Source organism: Myotis lucifugus, unplaced genomic scaffold (genome assembly GCF_000147115.1).
Source record: "Myotis lucifugus unplaced genomic scaffold, Myoluc2.0 scaffold_40, whole genome shotgun sequence".
Classification (NCBI taxonomy): domain Eukaryota; kingdom Metazoa; phylum Chordata; class Mammalia; order Chiroptera; family Vespertilionidae; genus Myotis; species Myotis lucifugus.
In genome coordinates this window covers 3,209,763-3,222,159 of record NW_005871088.1, presented here as the reverse complement: position 1 = coordinate 3,222,159, position 12,397 = coordinate 3,209,763, and the positions used below count along the sequence as shown (strand labels likewise).

General features: G+C 43.4%; 1 protein-coding gene across 5 annotated transcripts in view; it reads left to right on the top strand.

Annotated features, from left to right (window-relative positions):
• MTMR1 (myotubularin related protein 1) overlaps positions 1-12,397 on the top strand; it is a 64,782-nt gene that overhangs the window by 47,879 nt on the left and 4,506 nt on the right. For all 5 annotated transcript variants that reach the window (XM_006087735.3, XM_023753046.1, XM_023753044.1 and 2 more), the window contains 3 exons: positions 879-971; positions 8,421-8,534; positions 10,131-10,307. In XM_006087735.3, the coding sequence (XP_006087797.1) occupies positions 879-971; positions 8,421-8,534; positions 10,131-10,307 (384 nt within the window). The remainder of the gene's footprint in view (positions 1-878; positions 972-8,420; positions 8,535-10,130; positions 10,308-12,397) is intronic.

The window sequence follows — 12,397 nt, the reverse complement described above, 5'->3', positions numbered from 1 at the left end:
AAATTATCTTTTACTTTTTGTATGAATCTATTAATATCTTCTAAAATATCAAAGACTATGAAAGACAATTCTAGCTATCAATTATATCTCAACTGGAAAAAAATTAATACAACACTGGACTCCTAGAACAAGGACTCTAGCCATTATTATTTCAAGAGTGAGATTTTTGGGGTTCTCTGAGTCATAGAAAATTGCTTAAAATTTGTATATTGTTAATGATTATTTTTATTCTCAAACTTGCCTGACATTTCTGAACAATGGAAAAAAATGTGTTTTGTTTTTTTTCATTTGTGGAGAAAATGGCAATCATAATGTGCTTTATGAGCTGCTAATTGGTAGTTCCAGGGTGACACTGTGCACTTGGTGTGGTGGCTGGGGGCGACCCCATCATTTGGACTGAAAAATGCTGGCTCTTTGCTTATAACTCTTGATCCCAGCTATATGAAAGAAACATTATAAAACAATCATCATGTAAAAATGTAGTACACTGAAATTTTTTTTCCTAAGACTAATGAAAGTCAGTTCAATTCAGTGAACATTTTTGAGTGCCTATTATGTGCTAGTAATTCTATTAGGCCTTGAGACATAGGAGTGAGACATGATTCTTTTTTTTCTTTTAATCTTTATTGTTGAAAGTATTACATAGGTCCTTCTTTTTCCCCCATTAATCTCCTCCAGCCCACTCATGCCCCCCCAGGCCCTCACCACCCCATTGTTTGTTTCCACGGGTTATGCATATATGCATACAAGTTCATTGGTTGATCTCTTCCCATTCACCCTCCCCTGCCTTCCCTCTGAAGAGACATTATTCTTGTCACCAGGCAATTTTGAGAGGACCATGCATACATTAAAACATTTAACCTGTTGTTTCTTTACAGCGAGTGGGCCATGGCAATGACAACCATGCAGATGCCGACCGATCTCCAATATTTCTTCAGTTTATTGATTGTGTTTGGCAAATGACAAGACAGGTGAGAGATTTCAAATACATGTTTGACCTACACAGTCTGATTCAAACATTCCTTAGAGTTGAAGAGTAAACTTTCATGTTCATTCAAAATTAAGACGTGTGTAAAATATCCCTTCTATTATTTAATTCATTTTATTCTAATTCATTTTGATTTAGAAATATAAGCAGAAAATTAGAAACAAACAACTTCTCACCAAAAGTTACTTTTCTTGTACAAGTGTTCTTTGTCAGCATCCCGTCCCCAAGCCTTGCAAACCAAGGCCCTACTCCTTAGCCATTCTACTTCTCTTGCTCACTTTCTGTCAGTCCCCTGCTGGGTCAGAAATGTAATGTGTTAGAAATGGGGATGGGACTGAAGGCCAGCAAAGGGGATTTGACCAGGGAATCCAGGAGTCTCCATACCCTGCCCCCAGTCCACAGCCCCTCTAGCCCCAAGGTCACTGAGGGAAATGACTATTCAAGAACCAATGGCAGATAGAAAGCTGCAGAGTATTTTGTCATCTCCTGGTGCTTAGTTCCAAAACCCCAATGCAAAGGGCCCTGGTAAGCAAGAAGCCCATACTTGGACCACCCGTCCCTAAGCCAGTTGGGCCTGGAGGGCTTTAATTCAAAGCAGACCATGAGGTATGTATTGTTTTTCCCTTCATCTCCAACATCCAAACCTGAGTTTGAGGATTTACCATCATGATAGGAGATTGTGCCATGGAAATGGACCTGGAATCAGAGAGAGACAGAGCCAGAGCCAGTCAGAGAGAGAAAGACAGAGACACAGGAGTGAAAGAGAGATGATGTCAGAGAGAGAGGGGCAGAGGGGCAGAGAGAGAAGGGGCAGAGAGAGATAGGGACAGAGAGGGACAGGAAAAAAGAGGAGTCAGAGAGACAGTGTGGTAGAGAGAAGCAGAGAAAGGGGCAGGGAGAGGGCCAGAAAGAGGTGGAGTAAGGGAGGTAGGGGGGTGCAGAGAGTGATGGGGCCAGAGAGAGGCAGAAAGAGGTAGAAAGGGGGGACAGAGGGGCAGAGAGGAAGACATGGGGGCAGAGAGGTACAGAAGGAGGTAGTGGGTGAGGCAGAGAATAGAGTAGGAGAGAGGGGACAGAAGGGGGGTAGGAGAGAGGGGTGGTAGAGTGAGGAGTATAGGAAAGAGAGGGGCAGAGAGGAAAGGTCAGGAGAGGGGGGGGACATAACAGGGGCAGGGACAGGGACAGAGAAAGGCAGAGAGGGGCAAGGGCAGAGAGAAAGGGGAAAGAGAGGTAGGACATGGTAGGAAGAGCCAGAGGGTCAGGGAGAGACAGGCAGAAATAGGCAGAGAGTGGCAGAAAGTGCAAGAGGGGTTAGGGAAGGCCAGAGAAAGAGAGGCAGAGAGGGGTGCTCGGATACAAGGACAGGGGCAGAAAGAGGGCAGAAAAAGGGGCAGGAGGCAGAGTGGGGTAGGAGAGGCCACAGAGAGGAGTGTAGGAAAGAGAGGGGAGTGCGAAAGAAGGGGTAGAGAGAGGAGGCAGGGAAGAGAGGGGACACAAGAGATGGCAAAGAGTAGGCAGGGAAAGGGGGCAAAGAAAGAAGGAAGCAGAGAGTGGGGTGGGAGGCTGGGAGGGGAGTAGAGAGAGAGGGAAGCAGAAGAGGGCAGGAAGATAGAGAGGCAGAGAGCTAGAGGGGAGATGTAAAGAGAGAGGGAGGGGGCAAGATTAGAGAAAGAAAGTCAGAGGTAGGGAGAACAGCTGGGGAGAGGGGAAGAGGCAAGGATAGAGGTTGGGAGCGAAGGAGGCAGGCATAGGACTTCCCTAGTTATTGCAGCTCTTACTTAATGGGAGCACAGAAATCCCCTCTGGCTTATAGTAAAACTAGAGGCCAGGTGCACGAATTTGTGCATGGGTGGAGTCCCTCTGGTGGCCTGTAGGGATCAGGCTGAAACCTGCAGTCCAACGCCACCTGCAGCTCCTACCTGCTGCTCCTGCTCATCCTGGCCCCAATGTGCTTGCCACAGGCTCGCACCTGATCAGTCCCGATCGCCATGAACCCTGCATCTGGCGCCCTCCCAAGGGGAATGGCCTGTGGGATCAGGCTGAAACGGGCTCTCCGACATCCCTTAAGGGGTCCTGGATTGCGAGAGGGCACAGGCCAGGCTGAGGGACCCCACCGGAGCACGATCAGGCTGGGGAGGGACCGTGGGAGGGCTCCAAGGCGTGTCCAGCCCATCTCGTTCAGTCCCGATCAGCTGGACCACAGCAGCAAGCTAACCTACCAGTCGGAGCATCTGTCCCCTGGTGGTCAGTGCATGTCATAGCGACTGGTCAACCAGTGACTGTCTGCCCCCTGGTGGTCAGTGCACGTCATAGGGAGTGGTTGAGCAGCCTTAGCATTCATTAGCATATTACGCTTTGATTGGTTGTTCAGTTGTTCTGCTGTTCGGCCTATTTGCATATTATCCTTTTATTATATAGGATATAGATTCTGATTTGTGAATCTAGGGGTGAGCCTGAGAGTCTGCATTTCTAATAAGCACCTAACAAGTCATGCTGCTGGTCCATAGATCACACTTGGAGCAGCAAGGATCTAGAGAGCATAGACATACCTTCAGAAATAAGTAAAAAGGGGGCAGTAGATCAGAGCAACCAAAGTAAATTCCCAGAGTCTTTGGGCCTCTCTTGGAACTCAATTTTACTTTTAGACCAGGGAGCTGCTTGGGCTCAACAGTCATCTGAGTGCCAGGTCACAGCTGACTGAAAGTAGTCAAATAAAAGATTGTTGGGGTAAAAGGGGTGTTCTCACAGGCAGGCACCCTGGTATGAGTGATAGACAGGTAACAGCAAATACATACTCACAACGCTGGCCAGAAGTCTCACTGTTTTGTGTGCCATGCACTTCTTGCTGTTCATGTTGATACCAAGCCAGTACAAAAATTAAATGTTGGTTACATTCAGGTTAAGAAAAGGAAGTATGAAATCCATCATAGAAAAAATGTATAAAAAGGTTGAACACAGCCCAGCCGGCATGGCTTAGTGGTTGAGCGTTGACCTATGAACCAGGAGGTCATGGTTCGTTTCCAGTCAAGGCACATGCCTGGGTTGTGGGCTTGATCCCCAGTGGCGGGTGTGCAGGAGGCAGCTGATCAATGATTTTCTCTCATCATTGATGTTTCTATCTCTTTCTCCCTCTCCCTTCCTCTCTGAAATCAATAAAAATATATTTTAAAAAATTGAACACAAGAAATAATTCTGATGCTTCTGAAGGGATAAGCACCACTTCGTGGATGTGAAGTAGCTTATTCCTCCCAAATGTCTAGGTAAATGTGCGTCTGTTATTAACATCTTCAATCTGACTACCACTTGTCATGTTGATTAGTGCCTATTTTCATGTCTAATCTGCATCATTTTTGTACTGCTTGTTTTTAAGAAAGAAAATAAGGGGTTTGGATTAGAAAATTTCAGATGCCTTTCACAGCTCTAAGACTCTGTCCATGAAATGTGCATAATTATTTTTAAATGATATTGTTAGTGCATTAGATGTAGAAACATGAATGATTAGTCTTTATCTATCAATTAAGTCACAAGTGAATGGATGTAGCTTGTTAGAAAAGATGTGTTAATATAACAAGATTAACTTATTTTTAGGTTGTCTACTGCTAAATCAAGTAAGTTAATGCAGTATAAAGCTGTCAGAAAACTCAGAATAAAATAAACTAATCTCTGTGCACAAATTGATATAAAATGAACTAAGGGGAAAATTGAGGGATTCTTTAGAAAGAGTCTCAAAGACATTCTACAACAGCCAGACTTTAACAAACTCTACCTTTTTGGATAAGTTTAAGTTGTTGTTATTTTTGCCCCTCAAGAAATGCAGAATTTTATTATGGACTAGAGGCCCAATGCACAAAGATTCGTGCAAGAATGGACCTTCCTTCCCCTGGCGGCCGGCACCGCCTTCGCTCCAGCCTGGAGCTGCCTTTCTGCCTTCCCACACTGCCCAGAGGCCCTGAGCGGCTGGGGCGGTGGGGAACGCCTGCATGGTCGCCACTGCAATGATGCAAGCATCCTGCCCTGCCCCCGGCCACTTGGTGCCTGCATATGCAAATTAACCACCATCTTTGTTGGGTTAATTTGCATACTCCTGATTGGCTGGTGGGTGTTGCGAAGGTATGGTTAATTTGCATCTTTCTCTTTTATTAGTGTAGATTTCAGTGGAGTGTTTAAGACCACACTTTTTATGTAAATGGTATGGTTTCCAGGAGAAGAGGCCAAAACAAATTATTGCTACTTACCCTCATAAAATGTTTTCTGAGTTGAATTTAATGCCACAATGCCCTTTGAATGAGAATAGCAGTTGAGGTGAGTAGGAGCCTTTGCATTCCAGTGTCTTGAGTGCTGATGGGCTTGGGCTGAGGGCTGCCCCATGTCACCTTCCATAACTGGTGCCCACTAGGGCAGAATAAGGCTCAGAGTCAGTGGTTTTAGAATGTACCTAACTGAGCTCCCAGATCCAGAATGCAGGCTTAGGAATAAAGACTCATAAGATTCAAAAATCCTATATAATAAAAGTGTAATATGTAAATCGACCAAACAGCAGAACGACCGGTCGTTATGACAGGCATTGACCACCAGGAGGCAGACACTCAATGCAGGAGCTGCCCCCTGGAGGTTTGTGTGCTCGCTCCCACAGGGGGAGCACTGCTCAGCCAGAAGCCAGGCTCACGGCTGGCGAGCACAGTGGTGGTGGCTGGAGCCTCTCCCATCTCCACTGCAGGCAGGCGATAAGGAGCAAGGGGTCACGGACTGCTAGAGTGTGCAGGCCGGGCTGAGGGACTCCCCGCTCCAGTGCATGAATCTCATGCACCAGGCCTCTAGTACGTCAATAAAAGTCTTGCTGTCCTGTTAGTAAACATATTTTTAAATGTTTGAAAAGAAAATAGATTTTTCCATTCCTATCCTTGATTTAATAAAACTTCAATAAATGCAAATGTTATATATTTGCTTAAAATTAAACTTCATGGTTCTAATAATTTGTGAATAGGGCATAACTAAGATGCATAGTAAAAGACTGGGAAAGTGGACATATTATACACTTGGCCTTTTAAAAGCCATTTGGAATGTGAGGCCATTGTCAGAGTTGTAAGGGGCAATCTTAAAGGCTCTGAGAGAAGATTAACCAGTAGCTATTTTTAACATGTCAGACAGATTTAGTTGATCATTAATTTAGATAATCTGAGAACAAGAATGCTAAAAGGAACAACCACCACAGCTCCTAGAAGTTACTGAATAAATGGTATTCTGATGGGGCTTCTTAGAACAGAATTGTGTGTTTCTATAAGAGCAATCCTTAAGATGGAGAGAAGCTGACCTTAATCCAAGGTAGCTGAGAAGAATTGGTTAAATTGGAGAATGAAATATCCTGGTGAGGAAAATAATTTCAGTTGGAGTTTGGACAGTCCTGACTAAGCTAAAAAATAAACTTGTCTATCAGTGACCCTGGTTGTCATTCTAGAGGTGACAGGATTAGTCATGATAGTGTGCCAATATCATTCTGAGTGGGGAATAGGTCTTTAAACTGACAAAAACATGCTGGGTAGTTCTATTTGGTTTTGCTCTAATTGGCTTTGTTTCATTCAGTAGATGATTAATATTTCACTATGTTTTTTTGTGTGTTTTTGCTGTTCTTTCTTTTTATAATTTTAATTTTATTTTATTGGGGTGACATTAGTCAACATGAACATATAGGTTACATGTGTGGATTACTAATTTACAAAATCTGTATATAGAACCATGTCCCCACCACCCAAAGTCAGATATTCTTCTGTCACCTCATATTAGGACCCTTTTCTTCCCCCTCCCCCCTCCCTCTGACAACCACCACACTGCTGTTTGTGTTCATAAGTTTCAGTTTTATATTCCACATACGAGTGAAATCATATAGTTCTTAGCTTTTTCTGTTTGACTTATTTCACTTCGCATAATGTTCTCAGGGTCCATCCATGTTGTAAATGATGCTGTTTCATCCTTTCTTATGGCCGTGTAGTACTCCATTGTGTATATATACCACATCTTCTTTATCCAGTCCTCTATCATAGGTCACTTTGTTTTAAAATTAGAATTCTGGCACAGGGTAGGACCCCCCCCCACCCCAGTACATGCCTGTTACTAGAATCATTATTTCCAGATTGCCTTCTCGTGACTACTAAATGCCAGCTACTGGTTAGAATCTCCTAGCAAAGGAAAAGTCTTTGTTTTAGAATTCTCCAAAATCTCATTAAGAATTAGCTAAAACAGCCCTAGCTGATTTGGCTCAGTGGATAGAGCGTTGGCCTAGGGACTAAAATGTCCCAGGTTCAATTCTGGTTGAGGGCACACACACGTGCCCAGGTTGGGTTGCAGGCTCGATCCCCAGTTGGGGGCGTGCAGGAGGCAGTCAATCAATGATTCTCTCTCATCATTGATGTTTCTATCTCTTGCTCCCTCTCCCTTTTTCTCTGAAGTCAATAAAAATATATAGAAAAAAATTAGCTAAAACAAGTTGAGGTGATCATGTGATTTTCTTCCTCATTCTGTTAATATGGTGAATTTCACTAACTGATTTTTTGTAACATTATTGATTTTCAAATGTTAAACCAACCTTTCCTTCCTGAAATCAACCCCACATGTATTGCTACCCTTTTTATGTATTGCCAGGTTCAATTGCTTATATATTGGTACGTAAATGGTGGCAGGGGTGTGTGTGCAAGGCGTTTTCTCCATGGGAAGGTTTTAAATTATGAGTTGTTTCTTTAATACATATAGACTTTCTATTTTTCCTTGAGTCACTTCTGATATATGCTGTGCCTGTAATCACTCCCCCGCCTTCTCCATGGCCCAGAATGTACCTCTAGGTGGAAATCTGAGACAATAGTAGGGCTCACCTCCCTGTTTCCTTTCTCTTGGGGGTCACAGTCCCATGCTGTCTGTTGCTAATTTCTGAAAACAGTTGTTTCATATATCTTGTCCAGCTTTCTAGTTATTTCTGACAGAAGAGTGAATATGAACTTCTACCATCATGGAGAAATGGGAGCTCCATGAGTTTTTGTGTTTTTTGTTTTTTTTTAGATTTTTCATTGATTTTTAGAGAGAGGGGAAGGTAGGGGGGGAGAGAATCATGGATGTGAAAATGCAATAGTGATCAGCTACCTCCGCACACCCCCTGCCCCCCAGTGGGTTGAGCCCACAACTCAGGCATGTGCTCTGACCAGGAATCAAACCAGCAACCCATTGGTGCATGGGAGGATGCCCAACCAACTGAGCCACACCAGCCAGGGCTCCATAAGCTTTTTAGGCATTGAAGGTACAATTTTTATTGCTTCCAGTTCAGCCAGATCTATAAGCTTGGACTTGAAACTGTAGATAGTTATGTGTCAGCTGTGTTTTCACAAAAATATTGGTACCAATCTGTTTTAGACATTGAACTTTAACCTTATTTCCCTCTCCATTTAAGTTTCCTTCAGCGTTCGAATTTAATGAGCTATTCTTGATTACAATCTTGGATCACCTTTATAGCTGTCTCTTTGGGACTTTCTTGTGCAATTGTGAACAGCAGCGGTTCAAAGAGGTAAGTGCATTATATCCTGTCCATTGCTTTCCAAGTTGCTCAAGTGCCTTTCCCATTAAGTGCCACTGTAGAAGGGGGACTGAATGGAGAGGGACGTAGGTGTAGCCCCCCCCTTTTTTTTTGCTAAAATGTACTCTAAAAAAACAGCTCTCTCGAGATATAAATTCACCCTTTAAGTGTACAGTTCAGTGGTTTTTAGTATAATGAGTGTGCAACCATCACCATTTTTCATAAAATTTTTGTCACCTTCAAAAGAAATCCTATACCTATTAGCAATCACTTCCCATCAATGTGTAGTAAGGGTCCAATTTCATTCTTTTGCATGTGGTTATCTCAGGGGTGAGCAAACTTTTTGACTCGAGGGCCACAATGGGTTCTTAAACTGGACCGGAGGGCCGGAACAAAAGCATGGATGGAGTGTTTGTGTGAACTAATATAAATTCAAAGTAAACATCATTACATAAAAGGGTACGGTCTTTTTTTTTTTTTTTAGTTGTATTCATTTCAAACGGGCCGGATCCGGCCCACGGCTGGGTTATCTAGTTATCCCATCACCATTTGTTGAGAAGACCATCATCTTTCCCCTATTTTCTTGGCACTCTAATTGAAAGTCAGTTGACTGTAAATGTGAGGATTTGTTTCTGTATTCTTTTCTATTCCAATAATCCACATTTATATCCCTCCAATGCCACTACCACCTGTATTGATTACTGTATCTTTGTAATACGTTTTCAAATTGGCAAATGTGAGACCTCCAAATTTGTTCTTTTTCAAAATTGTTTTGGCTATTCAGGGTCCCTTGAATTATGCTGGTGTTTCTCTTATAAAGTCATGAAAAGGTCCGAATTGAATTTTCTGAGTCTGGATAGCTTGTGAGGAAGTCAGCTGTCTTGGAAAGAGCAGAATGGTAGAAAATACTCTTGGCCTCATCATTTTCTTGTTTTTATTTTGTCACTGGGCTTGATCCATGTTTAATATTTACCTGCCCCACCAGGATATTCTCATTCAGATGAGCAGTGTAAATGATGATAGCATTTATAAACATGAGCAATGTAAATGATCATAACATTTCTAAACCATGTACCACAAAATCAGGTGGTGGGGAGATATAATTTAATGATATATTGACTTCTCTATATAAGGCTTCTCCAGCCTGCAACCCTGGTGTGTTTTGCACAAGAGAGCCATGGTTTCCCAATGAAAGGAATCTTATCTGTAAATTCTACCCACAGTCATTAATATTGAGTCAAAAAACAAACTGCAAACCAGAATTAAAAATGTATTTGCTATGGATGAGCCCCATCATTCTATGGCTGTTAGAAAGTTCTCATTCCGCCTTCACACAGACGCAGTTGCCAGATGTTAACTCAGCAATCCATTTTTCCAGGACAGTAATCAGTGTGTGTTTTCATGTCATCCCTAGCATGAGGTGATGCATGACAGAGGGATGGGTGTGGAGCTTAGTAAATTGAATTCAAATAAAAATTTGAATTCAATTCATTTGTTATGCAAGTCCTTTTCTTTATGTAATACAAATTCTTAAGGATGTGAAGAAAAGCTGAATTTATTTCAATGTATTCCTTTTTTGTTTTTCAGGATATATATACGAAGACTATATCCTTATGGTCTTATATCAATAGTCAGCTCGATGAATTTTCTAATCCCTTCTTTGTGAATTATGAAAACCATGTCTTATATCCTGTTGCTAGTATGAGTCATTTGGAATTATGGGTAAACTATTACGTGCGATGGAATCCACGAATGAGGCCTCAGGTATCTTTTTGTTTTTCTTCTTTTCAAAAGAGTATGTCTTTCTGTTCAAGTAAAGATGGTATTTCAGAAATGGGTGCATGCCAGGTGTAAGCACATTATACTGAAGGCCCTCTGCCCTTGACTCTCAGGGTTCAACCCTTTGCAGTCATGTTCCAACAGGTTCCTTTCACATATCAACCCAGATGCCATTTGCTGGGTTAGAGTTAAAAATCTTAGCACCTCTGTCTTATGCTGATGGTACATAGATGAAGTATTATTAGCTACCAAGTTTGACTCAGCTTTTACAGGAACTTGACTCAGAGGTGTTATGGGGGTAGCAGTACCAATTATGCAGGGTACCATATGGGGAGTCAGTGGAAGGGTATTTGAAAAATGCATCGTGGTTTGTTTAGATTCTAGTAGCACAGCAGAAAGGGGGCCTGTGCTGAGCTGCAGAACAGTGCCCCTTGAAGAAGGGGTAAAGTTTCCCTCTCCTGCCACACTTTTTCACTGATATTTTCTGAGATTAAAAAAATAGAGAACAGTGCACATCAAGGCCAGGTAGCCCGGCTGTGGTCACCCTTGGTCTTCAGGGGCTGAGTTTGAGCTGTGGTTCAGACACTACCAGTTAGGGTCCCCATGGTGCTCCCCCAAACCTCTACTCTACACAGTCCTGCCCCACCCTCAATCTCCTCCACATGGGTGGCCAGGGCATGGTTGGTGCTAGGTGGGGAACATACTGATGGGAGGCAGCCCTCACCTCCGTGGACAGGCTTTCTGCTGAAGTTGTTTTTTAAAGTTAAATATTGTTAGGATTTCCTGGAAGTCCACCTGGAGTATGTTTCCAGGGCCTTGCTTAACATCATCACTTCTGTTGGCCACAGATACACAAATCTGCCTTTCCTCTCTGCCCTCTTCCTTCTCAATTCTTCCCTCATTCAGTGTCTTCAGTCTCTCCAGGCACATTTCATCTCTGTCTTAATCTGCTAGAGCTGCCATAGCAAAGTACCACAGACTGGGTGGCTCACACAATAAAAATGTGTTGTCTCCCACATCTGCAGGCTAGAAGGACAAGATGAATGGTGTCAGCTGGGTTGGTTCTTTCTGAGGCCCATGAGGGAATGATCTGCTCCAGGCCTCTCTCCTTGTCTTGTAGATGGCCATCATCTTCCTTTTATGTGTGTTTGTGTCCAAATTTCCCCTTTTTATAAGAACAACAGTCATATTGGATTAGGGACAACTTTAATGATTTCACTTTGACTTGATCAACTCTATAAAAAACACTTCTCCAAATATAGTCACAACCTGTGGTATGGGGGTTAGAACTTCCACATATGAATGAGGGGATAGGATATAATTCCACCTATAACAATCCCAAGCCCCACTAACCTTGGGGAAGACCAAACTGTTCATTTCCCTTTTCAGTTGGCTTGGCACTTGAACTTTGAAGGTACTGTCACTTCACTAACCTTCCCACCCTACTGGAAAAGTCACTCACTGTAGACTTAGCTCCAGGTTCTGTTTGACAGGTGCAAATTGCTGCCCAAGGGACTGCTTTTCATCTCCTGACCAGCTCCCTTTTTCTCTCACACCACAGCCCAAGGTGCTCATCACTTGCTTCTTCTTTTCCTGTGTCATTCCATCTGTTCCACGAAGCTTTAGCTACAGAAGCCCTTTCCACCTCTGGAACCTCTGAGTCAGCCATGCCACCCTCAAGACCTGAGGCCTGTTTTCCAGAACTCCGTGATCAGGGCCCGCTCAGCCCAGTACTTGTCCTTCTGTCCAAGCAGGTCCTAGAACCAGGCCTCAGGTTCCCCTGCACCTGTACCTCTGCCACCCCTCCTCCCAGGCTGATGGACTCCATGCCCCACAGGCTGCCGCTGAGTCACCCCCTACTCTGCCTCTCATGGTAGCAATAGCTGGTGGTCTCAGAACCTTCTTTAGAATCCTTCCCTTATTTGAAATTCCCCTCCATTTACTATATGAGGGCCCAGCTGCTGTTACCGTGTCTCATGCAGATTTCTGATGTGGTGCAAGGGACTACTAGCCGCTTCCTATGTTACAGCGCAGGGTAGCAAGGGAAGCACACATGTCCACACTGGTGTGAGGGG